The 18,911-nt window shown below is 31.7% G+C and overlaps 1 protein-coding gene across 1 annotated transcript; it reads right to left on the reverse strand.

Moving 5' to 3' along the window:
* Window positions 1-2,743: 2,743 nt before the first annotated feature.
* LOC120091757 (putative receptor-like protein kinase At3g47110) lies at window positions 2,744-6,296 on the reverse strand. The gene is made up of 2 exons (XM_039049878.1): window positions 3,519-6,296; window positions 2,744-3,418 (listed from the first exon to the last, which is right to left on the reverse strand). Exons 1-2 carry the CDS (start codon window positions 6,208-6,210, stop codon window positions 2,973-2,975), a joined length of 3,138 nt encoding a protein of 1,045 aa, XP_038905806.1. The 5' UTR covers window positions 6,211-6,296; the 3' UTR covers window positions 2,744-2,972.
* Between the last annotated feature and the right edge of the window lie 12,615 nt (window positions 6,297-18,911).

The raw sequence follows: 18,911 nt of genomic DNA on the forward strand, positions 1-18,911 counted from the left end.
CTTTACCCTCACATTTTTTTTTACTATTTAATTATAGTCAATTTTTAATATATATTTTTTTCAAATCATGGCTTTAAACCCAAGACCTGTTGATCCTGATGTTTTGTATGACCAGTTCATTCATCGATCATATGTTGTATGGCAAGATCGTACTACTGGAGAAATATCTTGCAGACGTCGAGAGGCAGAATTTATTCAGTTGGACTGGCATCTGATCACAACCTTGGTCGAGAGATGGAGTCCCGAGACGCATACATTCCATATTTCTGTTGGAGAGTGCACTATCACTCTACCAGACATAGAAGTATTGTTGGGGTTACCTGTTGACGGTGAGCCGGTCACCGGAGTGATGTACGATGACTGGTTAGAAGTTTGTCAACCATACCTCGATGCAAACCCCACCTGCCGACAAGATTAAAGGATCGAGGTTAAGTTTAATATGGTTAGGAACACAATTTCGTGAGCTCACAGATGATGCAGATGAGAAAACCGTCATAAGATATGCGCGAGCATATATACTAAAAATGATGGGTGGAAGTCTATTTTCAAATAAATCAAGTCATTTGTTCACTTGATGTTCCTGCCACTGTTAGCTAACCTCCATAATGTGGGGCGGTATTCGTGGGGTGGAGCATGCTTGGCATGGTTGTATAGACAACTATGCAAAGCAACAAGACCTGAGGTTCGAGAGATAGTTGGGCGTCTCATACTTTTGCAACTATGGACTTGGGAGCGATTTCCAACAATGGCTCCACAGCTACATCATGTTAATGACGCTCAGTTAGTTGGACGAGCTTACGGTTCTCGGTATGTTGTTTTAATTCAATTTAATTTTTATATCACTGATCTAGTTAATTTTTAAATTCTAAATTATCAATTTAAAATTTTAGGTGGAGAGACAAATTTTGTGCGACTAGGACAGCCACACATGTAGTCAACCAGTATAGATACATGTTTGATCTGCTTCAACCTGAACAGGTACATTACACTAAACCTAATTGATTATTTTATTCACATTTTTATTGTATTTGTCTTTAATATTCTCTAATATAATATTTTATGTTTCAGGTTATTTGGGAGCCGTACAAAATTATTGTGCATACTTTGCCTAATTTTTGTACGAATGGTCAAAACATATGGCGGACGATGAGTCCTTTCATATATTTTCACATTGGTGAGTGGCATCTTCCTGACAGGGTGATGAGGCAATTCGGTTTTCAGCAGGATGTCCCATCGCCTTGTAATACTGAACCCGTACTGCATGATATTGACCTAAGGACTGAAGATTGGTCCGAAAAAGTTGCACATTTGGTAGTGCAATGGCACTATCGTGCAAGGTTTATTGCAGTGGGGGTTTCTCTTGAACAGTTTGACACAGATGTCACTCCATAATATATTCATTGGTATAATAATATCATGAGGCGCTACGTCACTCGTCCGGGAGCAGTTATGGGTCATCTGGTAAATGAATGAATATTATCTAATTTTTTTTTAATTTAAATTTATTTCAAATATTGTCTAATTGTTTTATAATTCATAGAGATCGAACAACAGTAGACTTCGTGAGGTTGTGAATGATCCGAACCAGGTTCTTGCTATATGTAGTGACAACTAAAGCTATATGGAGGAAATTCATTATATGTACGATATACCTATTGTTCCTCCACCAACTCACGTAGAGGACCTATTCGGGAAGACGATGAGTTTGATGAGGTTGCACATAATGTAGAAGAGTTGCCCTCTATGACGCAGACGTAGAGTCAAACTGGTTATGTTAGTCCGATGATGATGATGCCAGCATTTGGTCAAGGACATTATGACTCAGAGGCTGGTCCTTCGTCTTCATACGTGCATGGACATGGTCAGGGTCGTGGAGAGCATAATGAATATTTAAATTATGAAACGTCTGTAGAGGTACTAGAGAAACATCAAGAAGAACCCGAGCAACCTCAAGTTCGAAGTCGACGACGACAACCAGCTCAAAATCGACGACGTCCGCCTTGTGGGACACATTGATTTTTTTTATTTTTATGAGTTATTATTTTTTTAATTTATTTTTTTTAGAGTTTAAATAAAATAATAAAATATTTTTAGAAAATATTTTTATAAAATGGAAAATTAAAGAAAAAAAGGAAAGGATTAGAAAGAAAAGGTGGAACGCGTAATAATTAAAATGGGAAAAAAGAGAAATTTGTACGGTATTCTCGCTCTCTATCAAAATCTCGCTATTTCGCTCTCGCTCTCACTCACGCTCAAAATCTCGCTCTCGCTCTCAAAATCTCGCTATCTTAAAATCTCACTCTCTCTCATAATCTCGCTCTCGAATTTGATTGGGAAGTTCAGTGGCAAAAAGAAGGAGATTCATTAGCTTTGGAAGGAATTCTAGAGAGACCTTATGAAAATTTAGAAATATGATCTTTTGATAGAGGAAGGTCTCCGGAATTATAATTAACAGACTCAATAATAATGTTAAGAAGGGCAAGGTCGAAGGTTCAAAGTTCGACGTACAAATGAAAGGAAGGTCGAGGGTTCAAAATTCGACCTATCTAGCTGAATTTTCAACCCTCGACTAATTTTTTTTTTTAAAAAAAAACAACAATATTTTTACAAATAGTTTGAAAACAACAATATTTTCCTAAATAGTTTCTAAATTGACAATATCCTTTTAATTTTCCCCATGAGCACACCTTACACCACTATTCTTTCCTTTATGATCTTACCAAGGAAATTTAAACATAATCAATACAAGCAAAACATTCATAGCATTAAACTTTAAACCGTGCATTTTAACATAGATTTGCGTTTGGTAAAATTTGCTAGACACATCAGAATGGCTGGGATTCTGAAAAGTAATCTAATTAATCTAAGAACAAAACAAGGCAAGGGTCTTATTACTATATTTGAGAAACATTGAAAGGGGATTTTCTAACAAAACTCTTTATCACTTGTGGCCAAATACAATCATTTGCTTCTTAAGCTTGGGGAAAGAAATGCCTATGAAACCTCCGCTTGACGCAGGACCTTTTAATTGCTAGCAATTCGTTAACAACAACATTCATTGACAACGTTCTCTCACTAGGTGTCCTCATCGAGCATGACAATCCAATTTTCATTATCGAGATTAAACATTCTTCCATCCATCTTGGCATGATTTTTCTACGATGTTCCTTGCTCAATTTTGCTATTTCTTGTATTTCCTCTCCAGTACCTTCTTCTCGATGTATTTCTTCAAATAGTATGTATGGGTCAATTATCCCCCAAGCATCTTGACGTAGTGCCATTGTAGTGAACAAATGAATATCCATACCATTGCTAAACATGTCATTAGTAGGTCTTTTTCCAGTGATCATCTCTATTAATAATATCCCATAGCTGAAGATATCTCCTTCGATAGAAATTCTATTGCCAATGCCATACTCTACAATGTTCATTCATTATTATATCAAGTCGTATTTGTGGAAAATCAAGAAATAACAATTACTCTTGAAAGATTATAGAGTTGAATGTAAGGAAAATACCTGGAGGGATATACCCTATAGAACCTTTTAGTGCAAGTGACATGGTTTGACTGAAAGGTATTTGATCATCTGATCCTTCCAACATGAATCTAGCGATTCCAAAGTCTCCTACATGAGCTACCATATTGTCGTCGAGCAATATATTGCTAGGCTTTAGATCACAATGAACGATTGGAGTTTCACAATGATTGTGGAGATAGTCCAATCCACTTGCAATATCAATAGCAATATTCAATCTCTGGATGAAACTCAACCTCCTTCGATTGTTCCCTTGATCAGGATGAAGCCAACCATCAAGATTCCCATTAGACATGAAATTGAAGACCAGAGCTTTGAATTCATTGCCTTGTACATCAATACTTGAGCAAGAAGTAATGATCTTAAGCAGATTTCGATGTCGTATGTTTGAGAGGGCATTGCACTCATCAACAAAACTCTTGGAAGCACCTTGTTGTTGGAGATTTAAAACCTTAATGGCAACTATAGATCCATCATTTGGAAGAACACCTTTATACACATAGCCAAAACTACCTGAGCCAATCAAATTATCTGTAGAAAATCTGTTGGTTGATCTACTGAGTTCCAAGTAAGAAATTTGTGGTAGAAGCTCTTTTGCAGAAGATGAAGTTGAAGAATTCTTCTTCGACTTCTTAAGCATAAAACACACAAAAAAGATGCTCACCAAAACAGCTATGAGTGTGACGCTTGGTACTATGATAATTAACACCTTTGATACTGCAAACCGCTTCTTCGGCAAACGTGTTTCGTCATATTTGCATGGAGGTAAATGTAATTCTGGTAAACCATCACATAAATTCTTATTCCCAATGATGGAAATCATGGTTGAATTAGAAAATACTCCTACACTAGGCACTTTCCCCTCAAAGTTATTATATGAAAGATTGAGATAGTTGAGTGAGAGAAGCTTGCCAAGAAACTGGGGAATTGGCCCAGACAAGTTGTTACTTGAGAGATCTAAATTTTGTAGACCTTTCAAAGCTTCCAAAGATGGAGGAATAATTCCCGTAAATTGATTGCCTTGAAAATACAAGCTTTGTATGCTAATACATTTATCAAGATTGTTGGGAATATTACCAGATAGTTTGTTCATTGATACACCTAGTTCAGCCAAATTAACTAACTCGCCCACTTCAGATGGCAATGGACCAGTAAGTGAGTTACGACTCAAGTCTAAATAAATGGTAAGGGAAGAGATGCCAAAAATTTCCTTGGGTATAGAGCCAGTTAGGTTGTTACCAGATAGGTCTAGAGCTTGAAGACTCCTACATCGTCCTAAACTTGGTGGTATACTTCCCTCAAGTCTGTTATGGAATAAGTAAAGCTTGATGGTTGAAGATAAGTTACCGAGGGATGATGGAATTGGCCCAGTTAGGTCGTTCTGACCCAAGTACACCATCGCTAACTTCTGAAGCTTCCCAATATTGGGAGGGATTCTACCATTCAGATGGTTATATTCCATAATAAGAACTTGCAAGTTAATGAGGTTTCCAATCTCATCAGGAATGCTTCCAGTTAACATATTTTGACCTATGTATAACGTTATGAGATTTGAAAGGTTCCCAATAGATGGAGGCAATGCTCCTCCAAAACGATTCCTACCTAGACCTAGATACCATAGACGACTACCATTTGAATTAGCCAAGGAATTGATGAAATCCAAGTCACCAACCTTTCCATTTCCAAGATTGTTGGAAGGAAAATTGAGTATCTCCAAGTTTTTTAGGCTCCCTAAACCATCAGGTATCGTTCCAGTCAAGTTGTTTTCAGCAATATCTAACATCCGAAGATCGGAAGCATTGACAAAGGACTTGGGAATTGGCCCTCTAAAATAATTGTGACCACCGAGAAAACGTTGGATATTTGGAAGAGTAATTCCAATGTTTGGTGGCAGAGTTCCCTGGAGTTTGTTCGCAGCAACAGTCATGTAAGTCAGAGAAGTTATATTATAGATTGAAAGCGGCACCGTACCTGTCAAATAGTTCAAAGCAACTGAGAAGAATTTCAATCTTGATAGACGCCCTAATTCACTAGGAATATTTCCTTCAAAATTGTTCTGCTTAAAATCCAAATGAAGTAGGGAGGAGAAGTTCCCCGTCCAAGATGGAATCAGTCCAGTCAAATTGTTAAGATCGAAACGAAGTTGACTCAACTTGGTTAATGTAAACAATTGGTGTGGAATCTGGCCTACAAGCCCATTACTATTCATCGCCAAAACAACAAGTTGTGTGCAATGACTTATATTCGTCGGAATCTCACCACCAAAATTATTGTGGGACAAATTGAGATAACGCAATTGTAGTAGCAGACCAAACTCCTGGGGAATTCTGCCATGGAAGTTATTGTCTCCCAATCTAACTTCAACAAGATACGTAAGATTTCCCAAAGAAGACGGCAACGAACCAGTTAGATTTCGAGCTTCCAAGTCTAGACCCACTACTCTTCTATTGGTGGAATTGCAAATAACACCAATCCAATCACAGAAATGCGTGGAATCGTTCCAAGAACTCGTGATTTTTAATGGATCATTGAGTACTCTGTCTTTCAAGTCAAGCAGAGCAAAACGATCTGATTCATCTGCAGAAGAAAGTATACTTGCAAAAGTCAAGACCAGGGACAACAAAAAGATATTATTGAGAATTTTCCTCTTGGTGTTGCAAAAATTGTACCCCATCCTGCTGCGAAATTATGCAAGATGTTTGTGATGAACTACCGTACCTTGATCTATCCGTTTTATATTTGCAATTGGTAGGCCATGGAGGCTTTGAGGTTCAAATTTTGAGTGGAAGTAATCCTTGCGTACCTATGAAGTTGTGGAAAATATTGTGCTGACCATGAGTCAAAAATCAAAGTCTCCCACTTGATGAGTACTAGAAAAAATAGTATAATAGAATAAACCAACTTTATATTAAAGTTTTAAAGAGGTACTTTATCTATCCAATTATTTCATAAACTTTAAGGGGTGATTGGCCCAAAAAGTTTGAGACTAAGAATTGAGGGACTCCTTGTTTAGCCAAGGATTTCGTGGACCTCACAATTTTTTTTTAAAAACGTTATTAACTCCTTATACGATGGATCTAGAAATTCACAACTCCTTATAATTCATCTCTATTTCTTGTCTCAAACGCTCCCCAAAAGAATTTCAATTTAGATAGGTGTCCTAATTTACACTTGTGGATGAAATATCAGTCCAACCGGTGGCCAAGTTGATCAACAACTTGGTTGATATGAACAAGAAATGAGCTAGTTGCATAAATAGAATTCAAGCTCAAAATAATAGAATATGTAGTACAAGGATAAAATAATTGCATATATAGATCAAAAAATGGTAAAAGACTAAAAACCCATGCCTAGTCACCATTTTGTTCACTTCTTCCCGATTTTCTCAAATTAAAAGCTATCACTGATAGCAGCTATCAGTGATAACATTGATAGTTGCTATCAACTGCTATCGCTGATAGCTTCTATCAATTGCTATCGATGATAGTTGCTATCAGTGATAGCTTTCAATTTGAGAAAAATTAATACAATCTTGAAATATTAGCTTTTAATTTGCTATCAATTATTAGTAGCTATCATTGATTCACTTTCATCAATTGGAATCAACGTTGAAATATTACTACTTAAGGCTATTAGTAACTAGCAATGATAGATTTATAAATAGTGATCAACTTTGAAAGAAGACCAAGAACTTTGATTACCATAGTAGTTATCACTAATAATCTTTTATCATGGCTATCACCGATAGTAGCTATCAGTCGTTATCACTGATAGACTTTCATCAATTAGAATCAACCTTGAAATATTAACACTTAAGGCTATCAATGATAGACTTCTATAACTGGTTATCACCTTTGAAAGAAACTCAATATATAGATATCATCTAAGTTTTATCACCGATATCGCTAACATTACTCATATTGTGGTTATCAATGATAGTTTCTTTCCCTGATAACATCACTAATAAGATGCTATCAATGATCTCACTGATATCATGATATCAGTGATAGTTCTCTATCACCGATAACGTGCTATCAGTGGTAGCTTCTATCATCAATAACATGCTATTAGTATTAGCTTCTATCATTGGTAACATGCTATCAGTAGTAACTTCTATCAATCATAGCCACCGAACACTTTTTTGCCCCTTTCTCGTCCTTCCCAAACATTTGTAAGTCCTTTTTCTTTTCGATGATAGCTTCTACCACTAATAAACATGCTATTAGTGATAACTTCTAGGCATTCCACTTATATTTTAGTTCGAGATTCAACTTTATTAATTAAATTCACTAAGTTGGCTATCAATGATAGATTTCTATAAGTGGCTATTACCTATGAAAATATAATCAAAGATTAAGCTATCAATGATAGAAAATATTAGTGGCTATCACTGATAGACTTTCATTTGCTATTTATATTTATTGTTTGTTATAATAATCAAACTTGATGATTGGCTTGTTGTCATTTATGAATTGAGTACTTTCAAGTCATGTGTATGAAACTCGGCCTCATAATTCTTGTGAAAAAAAGGGAAGAAGAAAAAATTCAAATAAAGGAAGGGAAAATTTTAAAAATAAGAGAAAGAGAGGAAGCAAAAACTGAAAAAAAAAAAAAAAGAAAAAAAGAAAAAAATTAAATAGAAAAAAAGGAAGTAGAAACCGGACAAATGAAAGAAAAACTAAAAAATAAAAAGAAAGGGAAGAAGCAAAAAATCGGAGAAATAAAAGAAAAGAAAATAATAAAAAAAAAATAAGGGAAGAAGCAAAAATCAGAGAAAATAAAAAAAATAAAAAAAAAAGAATAATCAATAATTGAAGAAAGAAAATAAAAATAAAAAAGGAAGAAGCAAAAACTGAAGAAAGAAAAGAAAATTAAAAAAAAATAAAAAAAGAAATGAAAGAAAAGAAAAAATAAAGAAAAGAAAAAGAAAGGAAAAAAGAAGAAAATGGAAGAAAATAAAAAATAAAGGAAAGAAGCAAAAATCGGATAAAAGAAAGAATAAAAAAAAAAGAGCAAAAACTGATAAAGAAAAAAAATGAAAAAAGTGAGGAAAGAAGCAAAAAATAAAAAAAAAATAGAGAAAATAAAAAGACTAAAAAAAGGTGTACAACAAGATAAGATAAGGAGAGCGAAATTGGAAATTAAAAAAAATTCAAAGATTGACTAGTCAACTCATCTATATTTGCAAATATTTTAAAGATGTAATATATTTTTAGATTTTTTCTCTTATTCTACTATGTATTACAAATATCCAAAAGAAATATATAAAAATATTTTGGAGCCTATAAAAGAAACTAATATATTATTTAATAATGTAACGAATAAATATATCACTTATGATGTATTTGAAATACATTTTCAAGTGTTTAATTTAAAAAATAAGTCATTTTAAAAGAAATTATATTGTTTAACAACCATTCAAAACAATTCTTTCAAATATATTTTAAACAGTTTTGATCAAAAGATAGTGTTTAAATAAAAATTAATTTATTAAAATACTTTTTTCTCAAGTCAATCCAAACAAATTTTTAATCATCTATCAAATCTTGAATATAAGAATACTAGAAATTTTCTCAATCTCACAGACAAGTCAATACAAGTCAATATGTGATGGAAGTTGTCACCTTCCAATCAGATTTTCTACAGATTTCAAAGGCTCAATTTGAGTGGATGTGGATCGTAAACTTCTTGACTTTTTAAAACAAGCGGAGCCAAATTATGAAACAAGGTCTACTTGGAAAAGGGGTTAATTAGATTTTTGGGTGATTTTCTAATTTAATTAGGGAAAAAAAGGGTGATTTGAAATTATTTAGAGGAAATGGATAGATTTTTTATCCTTATCCAAATGCGTCTTTTCAAGAGACACATTCTAGATTATTTTATTATTTTTTTTCGTGCATTAAAATATATATATATATATGTCATAATGCGTCTATTCAACAGACACATTCTGACCCGCGTCACAATTAAAAAAAAAAAAAAACTCACCCGGATGCGGATTTGAATGCGTAGACACATTCAGACCCTAATTTCGTCTTCTACCACCTCATTCTGCCTTAAAAACACTTCATCTTCCCCTTCATTTTTTCATCTTCACCCGGACCGAATTCATCTTCCCCTACATTTTTTCATCTTCACTCGGACCGAATTCATCTTCCCATTCATCACCGAATTTTCATTTCATCTTCATCCAAAACAAAATTTCATCTTCCTTTACAGTAAACAAATTTTCATCTTTCTTCATCTTCCTTTATAGACAACAAACACCTGAAAATTTCCTTCCTTTCTTCCACCTTCTTCCTTTATTTTCAAATATCAATCATCTTCTACCTTCATTTCCACCTTCATATTGTTAATTTATTTTAGTATTTTATTTGGTAAGTTGATATATTTTTGTTATTTAACAAAAAATTAAGTTTTTGATAATCTTTACTGATTTTTTTAATGTTTATTTTGTTTACCATGGATATTATATTGAAGAAAAGTTCTACAAACTATTATTCAAAGTTTTTTTGGTAAAATACAATATTTTTATTTTAATAAATTGATATATTTTTTTATAGTGAGTTAATTTCTTTTTTATTGATTCTCATAATTTTTTTTATATTGGTTTAATTTCATAGATTATCATAAAGAAAAATTACATGTGGTTAACATTTTGTTATATATGTTCGGGATAAGTATTAAAAATATGTTATTAGACTTCTAAATGATTCTAGATTTTTTAATGACATAATAGGGTATTATTTTTGTTTATATTGAAATAATTAGTTTTAAAAAAGAAAAATTTTACATTTGAAATCATTAATAATTTATTTTTTTTCTAATTTTTCAGCATCATATGTAAAAATCACATTTTTCATATCTTTTAGCATCACATGTAAAATGAGAGATTTTTTTACAAGAAAAAAGTCACATGTTCTCCATACTTTTAATAAAAATAATCTAACTCAAAGTTTAAAAAATAAAAAATTATCTTTAATTCACGTTCAAAGAAAATTTTAACGAAATCTAAAAATAGGTATTTAAATATGTTTCTAATGGAAAAAATAAATCGTTTTAAATGTAAAATTTATATTTATATCTTTTTTATTTTGCCAAAATTTTAAAATTTATTAGTAGTTTTAAATGTAAAATTAAGAATATGTCCTTAATGGAAAAAATAGTGCTTTTATTTTGTGGAGAAAAGAAAAAAAAACTAAAACAAATTAAAGAAATAAAATGAAATCTAAAAATAGATATTTAAATTAGAATTTAAAAAAACTAAAACAATTTAAAGAAAGAAAATGAAATCTAAAAATAAAAATTTAAAGTTAATAGTGGTATTGGATTTGAAATAAAACGTTTTATTTTACAATGGATTAATTGGAGAATTTATTTTATAGTAGATTAATTGAAGAATTTATTTTATAGTCGGTTAATTGGATGTTTTATTTCTGAAATGAAACAAAAATGTAAATTGTCCATAATTTTTTATTGATTTTTTTTATTTTGTTTACAGTGGCTATTATTTCTGAGAAAACTATACAATCAAGTCATTCAAAGGTTATGTATACAGTTATTTACTATTATTTGGAATGATGTATTGATTATTAATTATTGAATATTGAATGTTTGAATGTTAATGTTAATGCTAGTACTATTGTTGTTGTTGTTATGTTTACTGTTTATCTAGTCAATTTATTTTGGATTATTCACCTTAATATTGTAAATTTTATGATGATTAAATAACAAAGACTCATGTCAATATAAAAGAATATTTATCATTGATTTATGGTCAAATGATAATGCATGACTTTAGTAACAATATTTATCATGACTTTGTACCTACTTTTTATTATTATTTTGTTTGAAGGTGGATATTATTTTTTTAAAAAAAAACATTCCGCTATTTTTTTAAAAAAACATTCCTTTATATAAATAGTAATAACACATTAATATAGTTAGCCTAATATATATTTACATATACTATGATAAATATCAGATTGCATTGGCCAAATTACGATGGACGTTGTGGAATTTTTATGTTATATATATGGAAACATTGTTAAGGGGTCAAATGGGATAGAATATGATAGGCAACCATCTCTTTATATAAACATGCATTGTCAAGTTGACTTCAACACATTAATCGATGGATTATGTGATGAATTATCCATAAATAGAGATGATAGGGTAGAGGTAATATTTAGATATGGTAGTTATGTAGTGGGATCTACTTTCTATATCCCCATCTCATTACGAAGTGAGGCTGATGTACGGTTCATGATGAGCAATGCTCCATACCCTCCAAATAGATTTGAACTGTATATATCCCAACCCAGTGTCCCAAGTCCAGCCTCAACGAGAGAATAAGTTGAAACTACTATTGAGTTGGAAAGTCATGATGTGGAGGATGAGCATTGTGATCCAACTATTGCCACAAACAACAAAGAAGTTGAAATAGACAATGATGATATCGATTTAGATCAATTACATGGTCAATTATATGACGTTCATGAAGTCCCCGAAACATATGCCTAACTAGGTAATATTTTATTCATTCATATATCATATATTCATAATGTTTCAATCTTCTGGTTCATTCATATTTTGATACATATGCATGTAGATTATTTGGGAGCCATATAATCATCTCATTCAACTATTGCCGCCATACTGTCTCGATGGTAAAGAGATATGGACATTCAGATGTCCACTCATATGCTTCTTCGTTGTGGAGTGGCATCACCCAGATCGTGTGATACTCAATTTGGGATGTTGCAACAAATTTCTCAACCTTGCAATACAGACGCCCGACTTCATTCACACGATCTAAGGGTCAGACATGAGCGAGTCTAGATTGCATATTTTGCTCCTCAAATTTCAATCTAGAAAAATCGTCAGAGTTTGGTTGTTAATGGACATCCTATTAACTACGTGTAGGTACTGAACCTGGATATATTGAATGGTATTCCACTGTGAGCAGACAATACATAACTAAAGCAGGAGCATCCTATCACTTATTGGTATGAGTTTATTGTTTACGAGGATTATTTGATTTTATTTCTTCATTGCACACCAAAATAAATTTTAAAGTCATTAACTTGTTAATCAATTCTTTTTCAGATCGAGCTTCCAAATTTTCCATTATCTGCTCAAAGAGCCTTGCGTAGACTCATCTCTATATATCGAGTGCTATATTTCGATGGTGATGTTCCAATGAGAGAACAAGGTGATCCAGCAAGACATCAGGATGTTCCTATTCGACCTAATGTTCGGAATGAATATCCAATAACGTCATTCGATCATTTTACATATACTTCCATGATGTTCTCTCCCTAAACATTTGAATTTTTTCCAACAACCTTCAGTACACTAAGTATGGAAGAAGGACAAACTTCACATGTCCATCCAAATGTCCATGACCGGTATGTGACATATCGACAACGTAGTGAGGGTATACAATTTATAGAGGAAAGTCAACCATCAAGTGTAAGAGGGCATGATGTTGGGTTTTATGTCCTAAAACTCGTAGTTTGTAAACAATAAAACTTATTCTGAAAATTTCAATAAGTTGTTATTGAATAAATGTTTTGCTTATTAGAAATCCAATAAACCAAAGTCCCTTGACTATTACATGGGTACTTGAACTTTATGTGGAGACATAAAAGTGGATCAGGTTCGAGTAAAAAGTCAAAATGATCTATAGTACATGAATAAGGTTAGGTGCCTTATTCTGGTAACACTATTGGATGCGACCTACCCTGTAGTTGTTACAAAGAGTTGTAAAGTGCTATAAATGAAGTGATCCTAATTCGTACATATTATGACACGAAGAGTGGGGGCGTCCTGTGCAAATGGGATTTACATAAGTGAAGGTTGGCTCAACAGCATCGGCTCAATAAACTCCCATTTCAGGGGTAAGACCGGATAGATAGTTGGGGACATAGGGTACAAGAAGAAATTCACTTCTACCTGCTATTAGGAATAGTAGAGAGGTTGTTCCCCTAAATACTGATTCTGGATCTTGAACAAGGGGTCTTACCCTCTCATTGGCCTGAGAGCGATTCGGTTTGTTGATTGGATCACAGATCAATTGTTCATTAGAGGATCAATGGGACTTAAGGAACAAGAGGTAATCTCGGGGGTAAAACAGACATTTGACTCAGTCGTTATTACGAACAACCTGTGAAGGGTTAACTTACTAATCATGGTTATATGGAGTGGACATAATATATCTACAGTGAGGGGAGTTCAACTAGTGGAGTGACCCATTAGTTAACGAATGTGGGTTAATTCAGTTTAATGAGTTCAGCTAATTAATCTCGGTTCGTTGGAGCTCATGATCTGTAGGTACGCGAGGTCCCCCTACTAGCTCGTAAATGGATTAGCTTTAGAGTAATGTGATAAGTTATTTTGAAACGAAAATTAGAATTAAGGGAATTAGTAATTATATGAGATATAATTACACGTTTAATTTTAAGAATTAAATGGAATTGGAGAATTAATGTTTAAATATGATTTAAATATATGAAGGTGGATTTGTGTAAAATCAATTTAATATTTGATATTAAATTAATTAGAATTATGTAAATTGTTTAAATAATTATTTATTAATTTTATTATAAAATTTAATTTATGAAATTAATTTTGTAAAATTAATAATATTTTCAATTTTATAAAATAAATTTATTTTTGAAATCAATTGAAAAATTTTTAAAAATTAAAAAAAATAAAAATGGATTTTCGGTTTTTCCAATATCACCTTCATAGTTGCTCACACAAAACCCACCAACTTTAGACTTCAATTACTCCAAGCATGAGTTGCATCTCATGCAGTCATCTTCTTTGCATGATAGTCTGTAAAATATTGAGAAGATTGGAGTGGAATTGAGACATGCAATCGGTAGAATTTTTGCTGAAAAATTCGTGGTGAAGAAGGTGTTCTTCAAGTGGGTTGCTGTTGTGAGCTCTCCTCTAAGTTCCCTTCATTCAAGCTTATCTTGAGTCTCACAACTTAATCTAGAATACAAAGAGAATAGTGGGGAAGATCTTGAGGTGGTTTACAACGAGATTTAGAGAAATTTGCAATTGGAATCGAGCTTTGAAGAAGTTCTACAAAGGTATGACTTGAAACCCATTTGTTTCTGCAAGAGCATGCTTTAGTTTCGGCCAAAATTAATGAATTAGAGTGTTTAATGATCCTTGTTGTTTCCGCTGCTTCCTGATACAATCCAACACGTGGCGATCATGGACAATATGTAACTCAACGTGATCGATTTAGGCTAGAGGATCTTCTTCTAGTCGTGAATAAAGAACATTGTACATATAATTAAATTTATTAATGAAATTCAATCACGAAAATGCACTTACAATCTACAACACATCCTAAAGAACCTTGAATATTATTTACAATAGTCGAAAGTTAATATCTATATTTTTGCATAAGTTTCTAACAACTTTAAACAAAAACAATAATTTGAAATTAAAAATTAATATTGAGTATATCAAATCAATCATAGAAATTTCTTAATCTCAAAATAACATTATTTTTTATACTACTAAAAAGCTAATAATATTATTACCAAAATAAAAAAAAAAATGAGATTAGTGAGATAGTTGATTTTAGGTAACAATGATTTAGAATCAAACAAATGGAATATTATTAACTGTAAAAAAAACATAAGTAATGAAAGAGGTGGGTTTCGGGTTGTTAAAAGAATGAAAAAATAAAAACAAAAATATTTTATTATTTTATTAATGAAAGAGTTGGGTTTGAGATTATTTTATTATTATTATTATTATTATTATTATTTAAGGAATGCATCTCTTCAAGAGATGCATCCTTATTATTATTTTTTTAAAGAGACGCATTCAGTTAGAGAAAAATAATAAAATAATTTGAGACGAGAAACACATTCAGATAAGGACAAAAAAATCCATCCATTTCCCCTAAATAAGTTCAAACCATCCCTTTTTCCTAATTAAATTAAAAAATCTAATTAACCCTAGAAACGCCCAGGTCATGGACCATCATAGAAAATATACACAAAAATGTTCTTGGTATATTCTGTAACTGTGTGTCATTCTAATATAGACCATAGGAATTTATTTGACATTGGGAAAAAAATATCAATTTTCTATGGAAACTATATCATTTGAGCTTAAACAATCCTCCATGGCTTATCACGTTGTGTCGATTTCAATCTTAAAACTTTCAACCACTCTGAGAACTAGGGATTATTACAGTTGCAAGTTTAATCTTTAGTGGTAAAAGTTGATTGTTTATCAATTTTTTATATACACAAAAATTTTTAAAATCAGATGTATTAATGTACTAACATTAAGAATTTCATAAATGTTGTGCGTGAAAAAACAAATATGACTTAATAAATTTTTCTTAACATTTTAGATAGGTTGGCATCTGGCAAAGCTTGCTAGACGCATCAGAATGGCTAGGATTCTGAAAAATAATCTAATTAATCTAAGAACAAAACAAGGAAAGGGTTTTATTATTATAATTGAGAAACATTGCACCATCCTTCGGAAATTGTTGGTTCAAAAGGTGGGATATTCTAACGAAAACCTGTTGTTCCTGGCCAAATACAATCATTTGTCTCTCAAGCTTGAGAAAACAAATATCTATAAATGTATCCGGTAACTGATTTGTTATATTTTGTAAATTAATTATCTTCTGAATTTTAAGTTCACATTCATCTGTATAGGATCTAAATGAGAAACGATGCATTCTATGTAATTTCTTTTTCAACTTCATAATTTCTCTCCTAATGTTGAAAATTTTATTTCATTAAAATGACAATAAGCAAATCATGTCGTAAATATATCACCCATCAGGAGTTCAAGATATTTAATAATTGATGGGAATCATATCCAACATATATTCCTAACCACCCTTGAGGACCCTTCTTAGTATGGTGTGGTGGACAATTGTAACATATACTGCACATCCAAAAATTCTCAGATGGAAATATTTGGTTTATTGAGCTAATTGTAATGACAAGTACTTATGATAAGCTGCTGGCCTAATCCATAGAAATGATGTTGCAAGCAAAATAAAATGTCTCTCTACAGATGTAGGAAGCTTAGCTCTCATAAGCAATGATCTAACAATTAATTGCAAACGTTTTAGATTCTACTAAATCATTTTGCGTATGAACATGAGTTACAAGATGTTCAACACTTATCCCAATTGACATACAATAATTATATAATAATTATCAAAAGCTTGGGATGTAAATTAACTGGCATTATCAAGACGAAAAATCTTAATTGTATAATCAGAAAATTGTACTCTTAACTTAATTATTTGAGTAAGTAATCTTGCAAATGCAAGATTTCTACTTGATAATTAGTACACATGTGACCATCTGCTAGATGTGTCTATTAATACCATAAAATATCTAAATGGTCCATTTGGTGGATCGACATACATCACCAATCTAAATGGTCCATTTGGTGGGTTAATAGATCGACATACATCACCATAAATTCGTTCTAAAAATACAGGTGATTCAATCCCAACTTTGACTGGTAAGATCTAATGATTAATTTGCTTTGAAAGCAAATATCACATGGTAATTCATTAGATTGAAGAATCTTCTGGCTCTTCAATGATGTCCATTTGAATTTTCAATAATTCTTATCATCATTATAGATCCTGGATGACCTAATTTGTTATGCCAAATTATAAATATGTTTGGATTCATAAACTTTAGATTCATTGTTACATATATTTCAATTACTCGTATATGAGTATAATATAATTCATAAGATAAAGCAGATAACTATTCCAATATACGCTTTTCATATAAGACAGTAGCTATAATATAAAGATACTCCATATTATTCTTTCTATCAGTCTCAATATGATAACATTGCAACAATATGATAACCATTGCAATGTATATCTTTAAACTAAGTAGATTTATCTTTGATTGACTAAAGAACAATGCATTGTCAATTGTAAATTTCGTTCCTTTAAGCAAAATTTTCTTTTACAAACCCTTCAATTAGGTTTGTAGAACTTGATATTGTATTGACTTTTACTTTTAGCACTGACAGTTTGGAAAAATATTTTTTACTTGTAAGTATTATATGTGTAGTTGTACTGTCTGTTGACATAGATATTCTTTACTCATTTTTGAGTCACTCAACATATAAAAATGATTCAGGTTTCTTCAATAAAAGAAAATAATTATAATAAAAAAATAACATTTAGAATATACAAAAGTTTAGCATCTACTAAGAAGAAAAAAACATGGAGAAGAATAGAAAAAACAACACTAAGTCTAGATATTCTTAAAGTCAAAGGAAACACTTGATGTTCCATCAATTCTGCCGGTTTTCTCTTCAAGAGATTCAAAGAAGTCTGCCACATCCGAATTTTTCATATGGGATGGGTCAAATATGTCATTATCCTGGTATGCAAAATTTACTTCCACATTTTTCTTTTTTCCCTTCAAGGATGCTTGATAGAGATCAACTAAGTTTTTTAATGTACGATAGATACATGGCCAATGCCCAATCATTCCGCATCGAAAACATTTATTTTCAACACTTTTTGAACTCTTATGTTGTGAAGCTTTTCCTTTGTGATCATCATTTTGTGTGGTTCTTTTGAAATTTGAATGATTAGAACGATCACCACGAAAATAATAATTATTTCTTCCTCTGCCATGATCACGACCTCAACCACAACTTCGACCATGATTATTATTAAAATTCACAGCATTCACTTCAGGGAATAGTGTCGTTCCGATTGGTCGAGATTCGTGATTTTTTTTATCAATAACTCCTTATTATGTTTGGCCACGAGAAGACATGAAATCAGTTCATGATATTATTTAAAACCTTTAGCTCGATATTGCTATTGCAGGAGCATATGCGAGACATGAAATGTAAAAAATGTCTTCTTTAACATATAAACATCAGTAATTTTCTCTCTACATAACAAAAATTTCGAACTGATTTTAAAAATGTGGAGTTGTAATCACTTACTGATTTGAAATCTTCTAACTTCAAGTGCATCCACTCATAACAAACTTTAGGAAGAATAACTTTTTTTTTATTTTTTTTTTTATGATCATATCTCTCTTTCAAATTTTTCCACAAGATATGAGAATCTTTCATTGTAAGATGCTCCATTTTCAATCATTTGTAGAGATGATGATAAAGAAAAATCATATCTTTTGCTTTGTCCTAACTGAATGTCATATTTTCTTTTTTAATAAGTCTCCCCAAGATTCATAGCATCTAGGTGAATTTTGACATCAAACACCCATGACAAATAATTATTGTCGTTAATATCAAGTGCAGCAAATTCTAATTTTGTAAGATTTATCATGGAAACACTGTAATAAAATAGTGTATTTA

This window comes from Benincasa hispida, chromosome 11, assembly GCF_009727055.1.
Source record: "Benincasa hispida cultivar B227 chromosome 11, ASM972705v1, whole genome shotgun sequence".
In the NCBI taxonomy this organism is placed as follows: Eukaryota; Viridiplantae; Streptophyta; class Magnoliopsida; order Cucurbitales; family Cucurbitaceae; genus Benincasa; species Benincasa hispida.

Coding starts and splice junctions, on each gene's coding strand:
- LOC120091757 (XM_039049878.1), bottom strand. CDS start 6,210: ATGGGGTACAATTTTTGCAACACCAAGAGGAAAATTCTCAATAATATC. Junction 3,419..3,518: donor TATAGGGTATATCCCTCCAG/GTATTTTCCTTA, acceptor TGAACATTGTAG/AGTATGGCATTGGCAATAGA.